The sequence below is a fragment of the Trifolium pratense genome, linkage group LG7 (assembly GCF_020283565.1).
Source record: "Trifolium pratense cultivar HEN17-A07 linkage group LG7, ARS_RC_1.1, whole genome shotgun sequence".
In the NCBI taxonomy this organism is placed as follows: Eukaryota; Viridiplantae; Streptophyta; class Magnoliopsida; order Fabales; family Fabaceae; genus Trifolium; species Trifolium pratense.
The window spans coordinates 38,626,292-38,643,679 of record NC_060065.1 but is presented as its reverse complement, the minus strand read 5'-3'; the positions used below and the strand labels follow the sequence as shown (position 1 = coordinate 38,643,679).

At 30.6% G+C, this 17,388-nt stretch overlaps 3 protein-coding genes and 1 long non-coding RNA gene across 5 annotated transcripts; 2 read left to right on the top strand and 2 right to left on the bottom strand.

The window, feature by feature from the left end:
• Nucleotides 1-3,575: 3,575 nt before the first annotated feature.
• LOC123896393 (RNA polymerase II C-terminal domain phosphatase-like 4) lies at nt 3,576-7,741 on the top strand. Its single transcript, XM_045946785.1, has 11 exons — nt 3,576-3,584; nt 3,752-3,832; nt 3,926-4,068; nt 4,500-4,624; nt 4,865-4,980; nt 5,028-5,105; nt 5,408-5,587; nt 6,087-6,377; nt 7,007-7,192; nt 7,271-7,309; nt 7,448-7,741. Exons 1-11 carry the CDS (start codon nt 3,576-3,578, stop codon nt 7,739-7,741), a joined length of 1,542 nt encoding a protein of 513 aa, XP_045802741.1.
• A 571-nt stretch (nt 7,742-8,312) lies between these two features.
• LOC123896392 (E3 ubiquitin-protein ligase RGLG4-like) lies at nt 8,313-12,484 on the bottom strand. The gene is made up of 6 exons (XM_045946784.1): nt 12,467-12,484; nt 12,132-12,159; nt 9,823-9,887; nt 9,264-9,320; nt 8,997-9,019; nt 8,313-8,584 (listed from the first exon to the last, which is right to left on the bottom strand). Exons 1-6 carry the CDS (start codon nt 12,482-12,484, stop codon nt 8,521-8,523), a joined length of 255 nt encoding a protein of 84 aa, XP_045802740.1. The 3' UTR covers nt 8,313-8,520.
• Nucleotides 10,078-11,575, top strand: LOC123893876. Of its 2 annotated transcripts, XR_006803568.1 has the most exons (4): nt 10,470-10,488; nt 10,634-10,695; nt 10,798-10,946; nt 11,384-11,575. It is a non-coding gene; the product is annotated as an uncharacterized LOC123893876 (long non-coding RNA). The 2 variants fall into 2 exon arrangements; XR_006803567.1 differs by having other exon boundaries at nt 10,078-10,695.
• Nucleotides 12,485-12,947: 463 nt separating the features above from the next.
• On the bottom strand, nt 12,948-17,282 carry LOC123893874 (E3 ubiquitin-protein ligase RGLG4-like). The gene is made up of 10 exons (XM_045943704.1): nt 16,970-17,282; nt 15,344-15,428; nt 14,805-14,945; nt 14,607-14,720; nt 14,373-14,470; nt 14,195-14,274; nt 13,935-14,040; nt 13,567-13,694; nt 13,385-13,469; nt 12,948-13,287 (listed from the first exon to the last, which is right to left on the bottom strand). Exons 1-9 carry the CDS (start codon nt 17,054-17,056, stop codon nt 13,388-13,390), a joined length of 921 nt encoding a protein of 306 aa, XP_045799660.1. The 5' UTR covers nt 17,057-17,282; the 3' UTR covers nt 12,948-13,287; nt 13,385-13,387.
• Between the last annotated feature and the right edge of the window lie 106 nt (nt 17,283-17,388).

Genomic DNA, 17,388 nt, shown 5'->3' with positions numbered 1-17,388 from the left:
CAAGCCATCACATATTATTAAAACACCCTAATAGGTATAAGGACATCATGTCCTGTGAGCTTCATTCAGTTGGCAGGATATTGCTTTTATATGCAGAAGATCGGAGTTCGAACTCCGATCATCGCATTTATTCATCTTAAGAGTGGAATTATTTCTAGTCACTAGATTACTAAAAAAAATAAAAGTATAAGGACACCATAAAAAAAGCTAAACAAGATTTCCTAAATTGTTTTACACATTGATTGTGTAATTTTTTTACCTGTGATATTACTAAATTGTTTTGATGGTTTAAAATTAGAGTTTTTTTTTTCAAATAATTTAATAGTTAAAATTTAACCTTTTAAAATAAATAAGTGAAGAATTCTGAGTTTATGAGTTTAAAACTCCCCAGTATACTACAATATTTCTACCGATTAAATCATGCTAGAACATTTAAAATTAGTGATTTATTCATGACAATAGATTTATATATTACATCTTCAATGTCACTCAACCTTAAAAAAAATATTTTTAAAACCACAATCAATTTAGCCAGCAATGAAAAGAAGAAGAGGATTTCACAAAAGTGAGGTGTAGTATGTACTCACTAGATCTGGCGGTGGTTGGATCGGATATAACTAAGATATACAAGAATAGAGAATTAGATTCTCAATATTTGGCTCGGTGTGTGACCACACATGTTAGTTTGTGCATAAAAGACAAATTGCTCATATTCTTCTCTTTTGGCCTATTTTAGTAGTAACTTTCATGTGGGTTTCTCATGGCCATTTTATTTTTATCTCTACGATTCATCATATATATATATATATATATATATATATATATATATATATATATATATATGGCAGAGACACTTGCTTGAGGCTGGCTGCAACTGAAGGAAACCGTTTTAATTTATGATAAGCTCTTGGTGATTAAAATTTTACCTTTAAAATAAAGGAAAATGTATACAGTACCGGGATAGTAGTCAAGCATATTAATATGAAAGTTTTGTCTTAAAATTTGTGCATTTAACACATTATAAAAAATTATCTTTTTAGCATTAACTTTATTTTATTTTGTTTTTTTAATATGCTTAACAAGTGTCCGGAAACACTGTTTAGCATGACCCTAAAATAAATAAGTAGAGTGTCCGGAACAATTTAACTTTATATATCATGTGAAATCTCTATCATTGACATGCCAACAACTAGTGACACAAATAGTGGTGTTAGAAAATCACAATCATGAAAAAGTAACTCAATTGGTAGCTACCAAAAGATATTATTCTGAAATTGGAGTTTAAACTTCAAAGACTTCACTTCTTCGCATTTATAACGTGTCACTCTAGTAATTAGACAATTGGAGAAAAATATAGAGAATCACCAACATCTATAAAAAAAATATAGATGATGATGAAAATGTTGATATTGATAATGAAATTATCTGTTAAAATATATTTGATTTAAGATTGTGAGATTTTTTTTAGTCTAAATGATTAATTTATTACCTATAAAAAATATCTTAAGGGAGATTTATCTATCGCTAATTTAGTATAAAGATAAGTATTTGAAATGTTTTACTGCTAATTTTTTTTGTTGACAGATATCGCTAATTTATTTATTAGAGTTCTATTAAAGAGAAGTGTAATAAATATTGACTCGTTTATTTAAAAGAGCTTGATTAAATATTTTGTAAATTTTTTAAAATATGCATGGATTAGTAAAGGTCAATTAGCACATGAAGATTTTGGTGGTTGGGACATGTTGATGGAAATACTTAAAGAGCATGAACTAGTATGAAACATGTTAACACTTAACGGTGTGACTACTTGATGAGAATTAATCATAATATGCAAAAATTTCAAACTATTGATAAAACGCTCTAAGATTGATTGAGAAAGAAAATGATTACCGGAAACTCCTTATTTAAAAAATCAATTTCAGTATTTTTTTAATGTAAGAGATAAAACTAACAGCAGGCTTTTTGATGTTATACAAGATGAATTGAAAAATTTTAGTCTTGACTTATTTGATGTGCGAGAAAGAAAAATAAATTATAAGCATCCGAGAATAAGGTTATAATGTTGTATATAAACTTTATAAAAAAAAATAATGTTGAATGTACAACATCTAATTATGACGTTGATGTGTATATATAATGATGGTGATCTGATAAGTGTAAACAGACTTTTACTTATTTATATTATTATTCTTGTCTGGAATAAGAGAGATCATTTGGATCAATGATATGAATTTCGAGTACTGTATTTTGATCTTCACGCCTTTCTCGTGTGATGATCATACTTGGGGATGAACCCCTATTTATTGTGTGACTTTAAAGTGATGCGCTCCAGATTGTCATCTTCGTTCTTCTTAGATCTTTATTTGATAATCTGGAGAATGAAGATCATAATGACGTCGGACCTCATTGTTGGACCACTTCGGTGGTTTTGAAGTGGACTTCCTTTTGCCAGGCAATCTATGAGTTTAGGCCCATGCCATTATACACGTGATATCAAATTTTAATATCACTAATTTTCTTTCAATTTTATCCACTATTTAAATAAATAAAAAGTTTAGAATTTTATCCTCTATTTTTTTGTTACAATTTTTTTAAGTAGTCTAGTAACTAAAAATTCACCCCTCGAAATGAATAAGTGAGGAATCTCGAAATCGAATCTGATAGCTATATATATAATGTGATATATCTCTACTGACAGAATTATGTTCATGGAGACAAATTTTATCGTTTTTATTCAATCAAATAATAAATATTTTATTAGTAATATAATTAAATTTTTTATGATACCTATACCACTATAAAATTGATACTCCTAATTTTGATGTAGTCATTTATTCTTCTAATTTTAAATTAATTTTATTTAAATTACCAAATTATTACTAAAGGTAAAATCTAGGTTATATTTTTGGAAAAGTAAATCAATCTGGTTCGATGATTCTGACGTTTTAAGAAAAACTGAACCGGTGAGTTTATTTTGAACCGGTGGGGTCCTGCATATAAATAATGACGTGTTTATAACCGTTTCAACGAACAATGGTGTTCAAATAATCGAATAGGAAAACTCTTCCCTCCAAAACTTCAACTAAACGCGCCATTGCCGGAACATTGTAACTGCCTCGCCGGAACACCGTAACTGCCTCACCGGAACTCCATTTCTGCAATCTCGTCGGTGAAAGTGTTCAGGCAAGTTTATCTCTTCCGTTTATACTGATTCTTAAGCTTGATTTCGATTGTTTATCTTTTTCTCTGTCAATCTTTTCCATTCATCATTTTCAATTTTCTTTGTGTATCTTGTTGATGCAATGCTGGTTGTAACCGGTAACAGTTCAATCTCTCAATTCTTGATATTGTGATGCATTTGCAGCATGATCGTAAAAAACTCTGATCGTAATTTCAGTAACAGTTTAATCACACATAAAAACATCACTTCTTGTTATTTGGATGATGATTTTTAACATTTTGGATTCTTTTCGAACGATCTTTTCAAGTTTTATATATTCAATTCTGTATTGCCGTAGATTTGAGGAATGTAGAAAGGAGAAAGTCTATTTTTCTGTTATGTATATCATATGATGCATCTGGTTTTCTTTTCTTCAATTTTTTTAATAGTTTTTTTTTTGTCTTGATTTGATAAATGTAATCTTGATTTGATAAATGAACAAAGGAGAAAATGTGATTATGTGTAATCTTGATTTCACTTTCTTTCTCTGTCTTAAGTTTACAAATTTGAACCTAATATTCCTTGTAGCCAGAATCTGTGAGAGCTCGTAACGTTGTTTCACGAAAAGAAAAGAAATCTCTAGAATTTTGCGATCCTGTAAGAGTAAAGGTAAGGGTAGTGGAACTACTATTTTGAGAGGGAGGTCAATGATGGATATTCCTTTCTGATTTTGTTTTGTTGGATTGGATGGCTGTAATACAGATGAGTGGTGAGGAAAATTCTCCTGAAGATTCATCTGGTGAATTTGCTGATTATATTGAGCTTGTAGTAGATGCAAATGCAAGTTCAGCCGACTCATTGTCAGATATGGAAGTTGAAAGCCAAGATCAGTCAGAGAGTTTCAGGTGCTCTCCATCACCTATTTCATATTATTATGTGATTTTACTAATTTATTGAAATTTATTAGATATGACCTATTCATGAATTTATGATTTGTTAGAGGACTAAACATTGTTTTGATATAGATTTCCGTGGTGCTTATAGATTTATCTGAAAATTGGGTTTGGATAGTGAGTTCAATGTCATTTGATTGATCAATAGCAAGACAGTGTGTTTTATCTTTTTTGCTTTAAGTATCCTCACTGGTTTGCTTAAGTATGAAAACTTATTTTTCTGGTTGGTGGAATTGTGAACCATTTAAGCTTAAAGGAAAATTATACCACGTAATTATTAAGCACCACAGTGTTGTATGGGAGTAAATGTTGGGGATAACTATTATGTATTCTTTGAATATTTTTCTTGTTTCATGTTTTCTGATCAAATTTCATTCAAGAAGGGGTCTACACTTCAGAAGCACCAATAAGGAAGCAAAAAGGAAACTGAGGCGTCTACTTCAGAAGGAAGCAAGGGAAACTGAGGCGTCTACTTCAGAAGGAAGCATGATTCAATCTGCACATGCATGTAAATTTTCAGAACTTTATTTGCACACAGTTTCTCCTTTAGAGCAAGTAAACTAAACCATTTTTAAGACTAACATTCTTATATGTTGTCTGCTTTAACTGAATCGTTTTCCCCGTCACCATGAAACAATATAGAGCAATGAACTAATGATTACACACAATCACACACAACTGTCATTCTGTCTTAAAAATGTTGCAACTCTCTCTTTCTCTAACTCTCTCTCTGCGTTAATCGTGGCAGTGTCATCCATGGAGGTAGATGGATGTTTGCACCCTGGCTCAATGGAAGGCATATGTATAACTTGTGGGCAAAATTTGCCTGGGAAATATGGTTTGACAGTTGGGTACATGCAAAAGGTACACATTATTTCTAATGGTTATCTTGTGTGGTACTACTCATTTAGATTTGGATAGTTGTTCTTACCGCATGTCGCTATTTTCGAATTCCTGGTTTAATGGTTCTTATCGATCTTGACCAAAAAGTATTGTGAAGAGCATTATACCACCACTGTTTTGGGATATGTATTTCTGTGCTGAATGGTTAAGGATGGCAATAGGTAGTGTTTTCAAAAAATATCGGTACATTGGATATTAGTAGAATAAAATATCTGCACTATAACAAAAAAGTTCAATAAGGAAATTAGCCACATTGAGCCTATAGAAGTTTACTACCATAAAATCCTATTTTTATTCTTTATTTTTTGTCTTATCATTTGAATTTTTGTTGTTTCCTACCATACGCACAACCAATGATTGTTAAATCTGAACATTTTCGTATTTTCAGGGACTAAGACTTGAAGGCGACGAAATGTCTAGATTGAGCAGCAGAACCATGAAGAGTTTATTAAATCATAGAAAGCTTTGTTTGGTTCTGGACCTAGATCACACACTGCTAAATACCACTTCCCTTTTTTGGTTGACCTCAGAAGAAATGGCTTTAAACACCAATGCAGGTTCTCTACAAGGTAAATACCACTTTCCCTTTTTATGGTTAGATCATCTTTTGCTGAAATGCTGGCCTTATACACCTTTCTTTGTTTGTCAATGTCTTATTATTATAGAATGTCTAATCTTACAGTTGTGTTTGTTAAATGCATTTTGAAAGCTTGCAAGTTGCAACAGACTTTATGCATTTTTTATCTTTAATTCCGTTACGAAAAATTTGCTAAATAAACATTTGTTCATGTTCTTTGGTTCTAAAAGACTAAAGACAGATCTCATTGTATTATTCGGCAATTGCAAGTACCGAGCTGCATATCACCGCATAGAAAAGCATAAGTCATATATAGAGTAGATTCATGTCCTAAAACTGGCATCTCTTCCTATATGGACAATAATTTTTAAAATAGATCTCATGAGTGCATTTTCTTACAACTGTTTCTTGATTTTATCTTTGATCTTCTGGGATTTTATGGCTTTTTTATATATTCTGGCATCCTGAACTTGTATATGACTAAACAATTGATGTCTCTAAAGGTAGCCTCTTCATATCGGAGAGTATGAATTTAATGACCAAGTTGAGGCCCTTTGTCCGCACATTTCTTAAAGAAGCAAGTGAAATGTTTGAAATGTACATCTACACCATGGGTGATAGGCCGTATGCAATACAAATGGCCAAGCTGCTTGATCCTCAAGAGGAATACTTCAAAGATAAGATAATTTCTCGAGATGATGGGACTAAAAAGGACAAGAAGGATCTGGATATTGTGATGGGGACAGAAAATGCTATCCTCATTCTTGATGATAAAGAAGAGGTGAGTTCAATGCTAGTTTTTGACTTTTTTTTCTGGATTATCTTTATGAACCAATGAAACACAGTTGTATAATATAATATGAATCAAAGAAGTTTATAATCATGTGATGTAGGAGATAGGGCATGTGAAACCTAGCACTGAAAAACTAATTGCCATTCTACCACTCTTAGTTCCTGCAAACATCAAATGCAAACAAAGGAAAAACTAATTTATTACTTCTTATGCCCTATCTCCCAAATCATTGGAAGCTTGAACTTACAGCTTCTTAATCATTGGAAGCAGCATTGCAAAGTAAAATTGATTTGGAACAGCACCAGTTATACATTCTCTTTTCAATACTACTACTACTATCATATTGGACTCGTCTTTCTTGTGTGAGGTTTTTAATGTAGTGAAGTTTCTTGATTATTGGTTAACTTGGGTGTTTTTATTTTAATGATTTTTTGGAATTGCAATGAATCATTCGTCTAAAGTTTATTCTCTATATACCAAGTTCATAGTTTGCAATGTGCTAAAGATCTATCCATTTAGTGATTCAGATGTCATTTTTTATCATTTGAGAATCTATAAACTAAAAGGAACTCCTTTTATTGAGATGTTTGAAAATGTTGCTAATATAAATGATGTAGGTATGGCCGAATCACAACGATAATCTGATGTTGATGGAGAGATACCTCTTTTTCAAATCAAGTTGTCAGGAATTTGGATACAAATTCAAATCACTTACTGAATTGCAGAGTGATGAAGATGAAACAAATGGAGCACTTTCCAAAATACTCAAAGTGCTCAAACAAATCCACTCCGCGTTCTTTGATGTATGTCTGATGTGTTTCTGATAAAAAAAGGTTATTATTTCTAATATGTTTCTAAAACTGTATGTCGGGATTTTGTAGGAACTTCAAGGAGACCTTATTGATCGAGATGTGAGGCAGGTAGTTAGCTAGCTCTCTTGTTGATACTTGTATGTCTTCTAGTTCCTGCATTTTGGTGTTGGGAAATATAAGCTTAATTTGTCATCCTAGTGTGTTATTCTGATAATGTTATTCTTGCAATCAATTCATGTTTTCCAGGTTTTATCATCACTTAGAGGTGAAGTCTTAAGCGGATGTGTGATTGTTTTCAGCCATAATTTTCGTAGTGATTTACGACCACTCAAGAACATGGCAAGGCGGTTAGGAGCTACTTGTTACACAAATCCTGACGCCACTGTGACACATGTAGTTGCTACTGAATTTGTAACTAAGGAAACCCGGTGGGCAACGCAACATAATAAGTTCTTGGTTAGTCGCCATTGGTTAGAGGCTTCACATATCTTTTTTCAAAAGCAACCTGAGGAGAACTTCATTCTTAGGCAAAGGCAGTAGTTTCTTGTTGTATATAACATTTGCTCAATTGATTGTTTGTTTAGTTTTATAGTAGACCAAAAGTTTTGGAAGGATTTCTATTTCATGCCTAATCAATAAACAACCTTATTTTGATTGTGTGAGTAGTTATATTATCTATCTAACATCATCTACTATAGATTTAAGAATACAAACCACTTATGAAATCTCCAATATATCAAATTCTGAAATTCTGCCAAATTGAAAATAGTAATCTCCAATATCTCCACTATTTTGTATAAACTCTATTGCTTTACTCTGATCCTTTAATAATTTGTGTTTTTGTAAGTTTAGTTATTTATGACATCTAGGAGGAACTCATGCATTTGTAGAATGGCTATAAGCCTATAATTATAAACTCTGTTGTTTTTCTCTTATCCTTTTATTGCTTATTGTCTTCATTTTTCTTTTTTGTATATTTTTCCTTCTTCAACCTTTTTGGATTGTAACTATGCAAAATCTGAATGTTTTATGCTTCATCTGATTACACAAACCTGGTATAAGATATGACTAATTGAACGAGTTCATTTTCTTTAATTCTTTTTATGCTTTTTGTTCTTATTTTCTCCGAGTGAGGAAGATTCGTTAGAATAGGAATACAAAATTGGATAAACTGAGAATCTCTCATGTACACAACCAGTTGCACTTGCAATCACCATTGTTATTGACTTCAAAGAGACATAAAGGACAATGACTTAACCATTAATTATATACTTATATATGCAAATTATTTTATGTGCATCATATGCATTGTACAATAATCATCCATTATATACTCTAAGACGACTAGTGATCCTCACTCGACATAAAGGACAATGACTTAACCACTATGTAGCATGGGTACTCCTAAAATGGTGAAGTACCCGTACCGGGTACGTATCAGTACCGGATACACTATGGTACTCGTATGGTACGTACCGATTCCGTACCCATTTTTATTTGGTTGATTTATGATGATGAATAGGGAAAAAACATATTGGCTGTTGAAAAATTTCTTAAACTATTATAATTTTTTATTATATTTCAATTATCTCTCATTTTTTATGAAAATAGTTGAGACGTAGACAAAAAAAATTAAATCTTCAAAGCATGATGATAATAATTCACTTAAAAATAATTTTTCTAATATTTTATACTAACGTACCCGTACCTTAAATTTTCTAAAAATGTCGTACCGCGTACCAGTACCAGTACCGGATACCGGTACCGTACCCGTACCTAGGCAACATAGCTTAACCATGATCCACAATTTCTGCAAGTCTGCATTCCAAAATATTGTTAAAAGTAATTAAATCTAGATAAATAATTAAGACGATAATGATTTTAGAAGTAAATAATCAAATAAATAGGTCATGATAAACAGTCCCCTCAGGACAATGGTTAACAAAATAAAAATGAAAACAAAAACAAAAGTTTTATATATTGTTATTTTCGTTTTCTTAACAATTATCTCGGGGTTCCATTTAGCATTTGTTATATTAATAATTTCAAAAGCTAAGCTTACCATGTGCCCACATCCAAACGCCAAATCCCTTGTATTAGTCAGACAAACAGGACAAGCCTGCATAAATCTGATAGCAACTTCAATGTAGTCATAGACAAAAACAAAAAAAATTATATACATGATCACTAATAAAAGAATTTAAATGAGATAAATATGTTGATTAATTGTTTCTAATAAAATCATTAATGTTTAACTTTGTCAAGAAAAAGGACTTTTATTGGAGTAACTTCTTAAAACCATATTTTTTGCTACATCAAATTAACCTAGTGTTCTCTAGTGCTAATATATAGTTAGAATCCGACTACTCTAAAGTGAAGATATATTAATTCTTAGTTTGTTTTACTAAGAATTAATATATATTTAGTGAACTCTGTTTGGTATAGACACATTAATTTACATAATATATCTAACAATAATTGATTTATGTTCATCATCTGTTAGTATAGCATTCTAATATAAATTGTTCACTTTAGAGGAAGTTGATTCTGCGGCGTGTACTAATTAAAAACATAATTAGTGAAGATAATACTTAATTATTAAGTTTCAATTTAATACTTACAGATTGATTTTGCTCATCTATGGTTGATGCTGGTGAATTGCTTGGTACAGGCCGAAAATAAGGAACTATTAATCAAAAGTAAAGGAACTATTTTAATCACTTTAAAATAGTGGCACTATTGAAAGAAAAAAAATTGCATTGTTCGAAAGAAAGTTTGTCACCATAATGAATCAAAAGTATAGCTCTATTTCACTTTTCGTGTAAGATTGGACAAACGTATGGAGCAAAATGACGAAGAAAGATTCCAACAAATCAATTACAATATAAGAAATTCATAGTACCTGGTAAAGACCAAGTTGCCCATCCTTCAAAACCTGCCACCTGTCCAAAACAGGGGTATTTGATGTCCAAAAAAATTGAAATTGAACTAAATGTTGAAGAAACTAAGCCATATTGATGAGTAACTAAGCCATTTTTATGTTTTGTGAGACAAAAGGTAACCAGATGTGCAAGCCAACCAAGCCATTGTCCTGTTCCCAACTGATCCAATTTTGTCTCAATGGCAAACTTTATGTCACATCACTACTTTTGCAAGGAAAGAAACAAAAAACTGTCCAAACTGATTTTCTTCCCTCTCAAAGCATCACTCTCACGGTAACCAACACAAAGTTATTGGGGGCAAATTCTCAAATTCAAATTTCAAATTTCAAATTTCAAATTAAACAAGTATATATATCACTCAATACTCTCTCATCATTCTCTCCTTTACCTTTTAACTCTTCAATCTCATATTTTTTTCATTTATCATATTTTGTAATCTTCTCAATTTACTAATATTGGTTTCCTATTCTTCTTCTTTTTCTTTTTGCAGAATAGTTGTTCTAATGTTACAAGAATAAAGTAAGCAATGAAATTCATTTATTCTTTACAAAGGTATGGATATGATGAAACTCATTTTATTAATTTTTATTTTCTTCCTTTTTATTTCTATGATTTATATCATATTTATTTCTTACTTTTCTTTTTATTTTTCAGATCTATAAAAAGCATAGGAAAACTCAACATTAATCTAAAACGTTGTGAAAGAGAAGATAATGAAAATAAAAAAGATGAAGGTTCCACTAAATGAAAGTGAAGAAAGTGAAGGGTTCCAAGAAAGAAGAGAAACGCCAGAAATTAGATTAGTGAGCAAAACAAAAACAATATCCTTTTTGATCTATTCTTTCTCCATATTTTTATTCAACAATGATCTCTGCTCTTTTTTTTTTTTTTGTTTTCAACTATACTTTATTGGTATAACAATAGTCTCTTTCTTTCTACACTTATTTTAACATAACTTGTCTTTTCTTCTTTATTAAAAATAATCGGTATAACAATTGTTAAAAATGGATAAAAGCAAAATAAAGAAGATGAAGTTCTTCTACTTTGAATAAAGTTTGATTTTTTTTGGTTACGGTTGTTGATCCATATGAATAAATGTTTTGTTTTCACTATATTTTGAAGGTTTAAGATTAAAGAATTTTTTTTTAATAGTTTAAATTTTTTTGTATTGTTGTATAAATTCTTCAAAACTTTTTTTAATAATGAATTAAAAATTTTGAGACACTGATTTGTTTTGTAGGTCTCAAGGAGTATAAATATTGAAAGTGCAAAATGAGAAAGAGATGGTGAGGGATATGCACGTGAATGAAGACAGTGGCTTGAGATCTAGAAAATTTGTTTTAACTTCAGATGTAGAAGAAAAACAAATCTGTAACAAAAAAAAATCAACTCTTTCTCATTCATGAACTTATTTTATTTTATAAGTTTTGATTATATAGAAAAAGAAAGAAGATGCAACATAAGAAAAATATTAAAAAAAAAAAATTATATAAACTTATTTAGATAAGCAAAGAAATAAAATAAAAACTAAATTACTACACGGGAAAGAAAATAACAGAAACTTATAGTGATGTATAAGTTCTAATCGAGTGGTTGACAATGACATTTTTATCCACGATGTGCGCATGTTACTTTGTTTTGATGCCTACTTTAGGTTATGTAACAAAATGTATGTTTGAAATTTGAACTTGATATGTATCCATACATTAACTTATTTGTACTAAAATCTTTGTATTAACCATGATTTGTGCCTATGTTTTAATTGGTATTCACTGTTTTATTACTATTAATGTTAATCATTTTTGAAATAATCATACTACTTAATATATTAATGAATATAGAATTTGATTACTTTTGGAATGTGGACTTAGCAAAGTGTAACTTAAAAATGTGGACTTAGCAAAGTGTAACTTAAAAAAAAAATACGTGTAACGTTACGACCCGTGCGATAGCACGGGTCTATTACTAGTTAGGTTTAAAAATCTTACCCAAGTTTTCGAGATTCCAACAAATTAGCTATGTATACCTGGCATCAACAATTGCTTTGATTGTTTTCTCTTCATGAGGACTGAGTTCATTATCATCATAGTCTAAACTTTTTGTAACCTTAAAATCAAACAAATTTTATATGAATATATGATTTGACAAACATATGCAAACAATTTAAGAAATCTTAAGGTATTATGTTTATTATGGGTCATCACACTGAATTATTCAACTTTCACTTTTCTAAACAATGTGATACTTAACTCACCTCACACTTGCCACAACATTAATAAGCAATCTTCGATTGAACACCTCAAATAAATTACTAAATGTGTACAGAGTACGAATTATTCATTTATAATTTTTTTGTGTTTTTTATGTATGTAGAATTTGGTGGAATATATTTTCATACGGAGGAAACTTTTTGATATACAATGTTATATTGAGAATAATACTCTCATATTTTTATTCTCTTGTTCTCATTATTATTCAATTATATATGATTCTATATATATACAGCTACAAGAAAAACAAACAAACTAATTTTAAATATTCTAAACTAAAATATAAATCGTAAATCCTAATATTATTTTATTTTAAATATAAATTTAAACTCTATATTTGGCATGTAAGGAAATCGCTCTTGAACCAATATATATATTGGTAATATTTTTGTGTGCATCAGGCCATCAGCTACTACTAAATAAACTTGGGTGTTATTTTTCCACCTCTGTGATTCTTAGAAATCGTTCTTGTTCGAATTTATCCTTTCCGTAAAATGTGATTTTGAAAACATCAAATAAAAGATAAAATAAAAGTTGCTCTCAATAAATTTAGATTAGTCTCAATTGCAACAATATATAGATTTTCTCAAACATCATCATTTAGAAACAATAGCGAATCTAATATTTTTTCATGCGAATGAAAAATAACAATAAATAATTACTTAGAGGAGAGCCATGGATCCAGTAAAATAGTGAATCTTACTAGTCAAAATTTAAACTACAATTCAAACACATATTACTTAACTGGAAAAATTGGGATCATAGCTTAATTGTGCCATGAAATTGAATTTTTCATTACTTTGTAAGAGACAATTTCGACTAGTAATCCGCACTCTACATATAGAGAAATAACCTTGATCTACAATCTACAAGTCTGCATTCCATCAAAATATAATTAGTGAAGATAATGTAGTGCAGCTTAAGTTTCTATTTAATACTTACAGATTGATTGCATAAAAAAAAATACTTACAGATTAATTTTGCGCATCTGTGGTTGCTGCTGGCTCAACAGGTGAAGGTTTAGGAACTATTCTACTTGCTCTTCCTCTTACACGTCTGTTATTCATAAACACAAATTGAGAAGAAAAAAATTAATCACTTTAATTAGTGTCACTTGAGAAGAAAATCATAGGATAAGGTTTAAAGATCATACCCAAGTTTTTGAAATTCAACACATGCCTTGTATTGGAAGGGAATCTCCATGAGAGCAGCCAGTGCAAAAGCTGCTTCTTTCTCGTCGGGGCTTGTGGATTTAGACATGATCTCCGTGAAATTAACAAACTGCACATAATGAAAATATATGCGATCACGTGATGAAAAAGAATGTTGCAGTTCTTCTAGTCAAATATCAGTCGGTAGACTAATCTAAAGACTGGAGAATTCAGCTGTTAGATTATCCGATAACTAACATTTAGCTGAAAATATCAGTTGCATATATAAAAGTATAGAATACCAGATACGAATTCAAATATGTTATGACTTTATGATACCCGATTTTAATGTAAGATTGCTATGTAATACCTGAAAATTATCAAAATCGCGTGCTGGAATTTTGTCATCAAACTTTTCCATGTCTTCCCATGGTCCATCGCCAACTCCAACCAGGACTATAGCAAGTGGATATTTACTGTATCATAAATAAAAAATAAAAATATAGATATAAATTAATGTTATTAATCAGATGAAATCATTTTTAAGTACTTTAAAAACAGAACAATAGGAAAATAATGTATAATTTCATATTAATCCCCAAATAAACGAAAATTATACTATGTCTCTACCTTGCTTCAGCAATTGCTTTGATTGTTTTCTCTTCTTGGGGACTGAGTTCCTTATCATCATAATCTACACTTCTTGTTACCTTAAAATAACACAAATTTCATATATGAATATGATTTGACAAACATATGCAAACAGTTGAAAGCATTAATCAAGGTAAAATTAACATTTTATATATACCTGACCATCTGCAATGATAACCAACACGTGGAATTGGCCATGACTTTTCTCAACTATGTCTATGGCAGCTTCAATCACAGGAGCATAAGAAGTTGGTCCTTCACAAAAAATCCAATTATTCCTTCAGCCATTTATCTTAAAACAAAACAAAAGACTACACAATCTACATATTTGAGTGCAATAAGTTTATAACTTATAAGAATAACACTAAGATAAAAAGTGAAGATGTTATACCTGAGAGTTTCAAGTTTGGAACAATTTTTTTGTAGCAAGCCAAAACTTCCTCAAAGCCATGGCAAGGTGAATGATCACTATGAAAGCTGAATACTTCTTGATCATGTGTGGTAACTGTATAATGAATGGTAAAATTTGAGCTATAAATTGAATTGGAATAAAAAAACTGTTCTACTTTATAAGGATTAGATGCCTTACAATCACCAAAGCCAAAGCATGGAATCAAGTTATCATGACCAAAGGGAGCCAAAGTCTTGCCAACAATTGAGATGGCCTTCTCATAGGGGTTGGGTGTATTTCCAATTGCATGAAGGCTTCTCCTATTGAATGAGTTTTGGCCTTAAAAAAAACACGTGCATTGGCTTCATAAGGGAACGAACACTTAGAATAAAAATCATTTCAAGAAGAAATTATAACCAATGTTTTAAAATTCAAACCATATGGTTCAACGGTTGAACAATGAGCTGACATTGTTTATGGTTCAGTTATAATTAATTTGAGCGATTCGTTTGCGGCTTCATCCTAATTCGAGCGGTTTTAAACAGTTAAATCATAACCCAAAAGTCTTGTCAGTTTGATGTTCAATTTGATTTTTAAAACATTGATTATAACCAAAACTCTCAAATCATAAACCATATATAGAAAACGTTAACTCTTAATCATGGTTCTCAACAACATATTAATGATGTAATCACTTGGTTAAATGTTGATCGTGTACTACAAGTATAACTAAATACCTGTCCATTCATTACTCTTTGTGAAATCAATTCCAAGGATGAGATTTGATGATTCTAAACCATATTTCCCCAGGGCAGCAATAACCTATAAAAATAGGACAATGAAGATTAAATGAAATCCACTGCAAATTTCATCTACATGTGATTTGAAGAATCGGCCTCATTGCGATAAATTTTGAAATAAATTGGAGGACAGGACTCATATTATAATCTAGCCAACTTTTTTTTTTTACAGGAAAATCTAGCCAATTTATTATAACTAGATGGTGTAGTTAGTGAAACAACTGGGATGTATTATTTCTGGACATAAAATAAAATGTTGCACTTGGTTATTGGATAGTGCAATTGTGTAGCACATTCTTAATTTTTTTTTCTAAAAAAGGTAAATATTTATTTATTTTTATCATGAGTTAACAAAAAAAAATTGTACAAAATAAAATTGTAAGACTCGTGATTTGATTTTTATGTTGCTCATTCTTATATAAAAGAATCTCACTCTTATAAATTCTGAACCAATTTTATTTAATTTTTAAAAAATAAATTTAACTCAGTTGGAGCCTTGGAGGAACATGACCTTACTGTTAGAATCAGAGATACACAAATAGGAAAAGAGAAAGACGGCTAGGGTTTCAATAGAATACCAATAGCTTGACATTACAAAAAGGTTACTAGAGAATATATAATAAAACCTAATGGACTCTAAACTAACAGGCTCAATAACATAAACTATTATTTTATTATCTAACACTTACCACCAATCCAATTGTATTCCACTCCATTCATTTTTTGTATTCCATTCCACTCAAAACTATATGGGGGTGTTTGTTTCCTGGATTATAAATTTATTCCCAGGAATGTGACTTTGGGAATCTTTAATTCCTATGTTTGTTTCAAGTTTTAAAAAATTATGCCTAGGAATTTTTTATTCCTTGGAATATAAATTACACAGGACTTTCCCACTTTTCATTCTCATGTTAAATGGTGGGAATCTTATATTCCCATGGGAATAAGATGTAACCACTCATAACTCCCCACTCTCCCATTGTTTTTAACTCATTTATTTTTTTATTTTAATATTTTAAAATGTTAATTGAATTTATTTTAAAAATGTTCCAAGGAACTTTATTTATTTACCAAACACATTGATAGGAATAATACTCCCAGCAATAATGTTCCAAGGAATAATAATCCTAGGATTATAATTTTAATCCCCGAAACAAACACACCCTATGGGATGGAATGGGTTTACAATGAAACATTAGCGTGTGTTTGGTAAGTCCAATAAGCTAGAAGTTAGCTTATTGGACTACCTTATAAGCTTCTTTGATAAAAATGGAAGTGTTTGGTAACAAAGTTATACACTTACCAAAAAAAAAAACAAAAAACTACCCACTAACTACTTTCATGTCATTTTGTACGATAAATTTGGCAAACACTTTAATTTTATTCTGCTAGCTTGCTTTTCAGTTATCAGTTGGCTTATTTTTTACCAAACAGAGCCTAACTCTTCTCTCTAACAGTACCTACTGATAATGTTCTACAAGAAAGAAAGAAAAAAAAAAGTAGCTGATAATTAATTAGTGATATTTGCGATTAGAAAAAAGTAATTAGATGAGAACCGCGTACCTGTTCGAGGGAAGTGAAGTTATCTTGAATCAAAGCATACTTGTCGCTGTTGGGAGATTTCTTCTTGCTGTTTGAACTGTGTCCCATATTTATATAGTAATTCGTTCAACTGTCTGCCGGCGAACCGCGAATTGGTACTCGCGTTCGTTGAAGCTCTGTTGGAATTGGAACGTTGAAAAAGCACAAGAAGAGTAAAGTGTGACTAAATCACTAAGACACGTAATTATCGCATAGCATAGATGACCGCTATTTACCAAATAGATATATGAATCTAGATAATAAGGTCTTTGACATATGTCCATTTTGATGGATTGAAGTGTTGACCTTGACTTTACTTGATTATCTATGTTGCTCAGAAGATGAAGTCTTCGACAAATGTTTAGATGATATAATATAATGTTGACTTGACTTTCCTTATC

Excerpts from the sequence above, each read along its gene's own strand:
- LOC123896393 (XM_045946785.1), top strand. Across the intron at positions 3,833-3,925 it reads GCGATCCTGTAAGAGTAAAG|ATGAGTGGTGAGGAAAATTC; the intron begins GTAAGGGTAGTG and ends GCTGTAATACAG. Across the intron at positions 4,625-4,864 it reads GATTCAATCTGCACATGCAT|TGTCATCCATGGAGGTAGAT; the intron begins GTAAATTTTCAG and ends TAATCGTGGCAG.
- LOC123896392 (XM_045946784.1), bottom strand. Across the intron at positions 9,321-9,822 it reads TAGATGAGCAAAATCAATCT|GCTTGTCCTGTTTGTCTGAC; the intron begins GTAAGTATTAAA and ends AGATTTATGCAG. Across the intron at positions 8,585-8,996 it reads TGCAGAAATTGTGGATCATG|GTTAAGTCATTGTCCTTTAT; the intron begins GTTAAGCTATGT and ends TGCTACATAGTG.
- LOC123893874 (XM_045943704.1), bottom strand. The coding sequence starts at position 17,056 with ATGGGACACAGTTCAAACAGCAAGAAGAAATCTCCCAACAGCGACAAG. Across the intron at positions 14,471-14,606 it reads TCCAAACTTGAAACTCTCAG|GACCAACTTCTTATGCTCCT; the intron begins GTATAACATCTT and ends TTTTTTGTGAAG. Across the intron at positions 14,275-14,372 it reads TTATCATTGCAGATGGTCAG|GTAACAAGAAGTGTAGATTA; the intron begins GTATATATAAAA and ends TGTTATTTTAAG.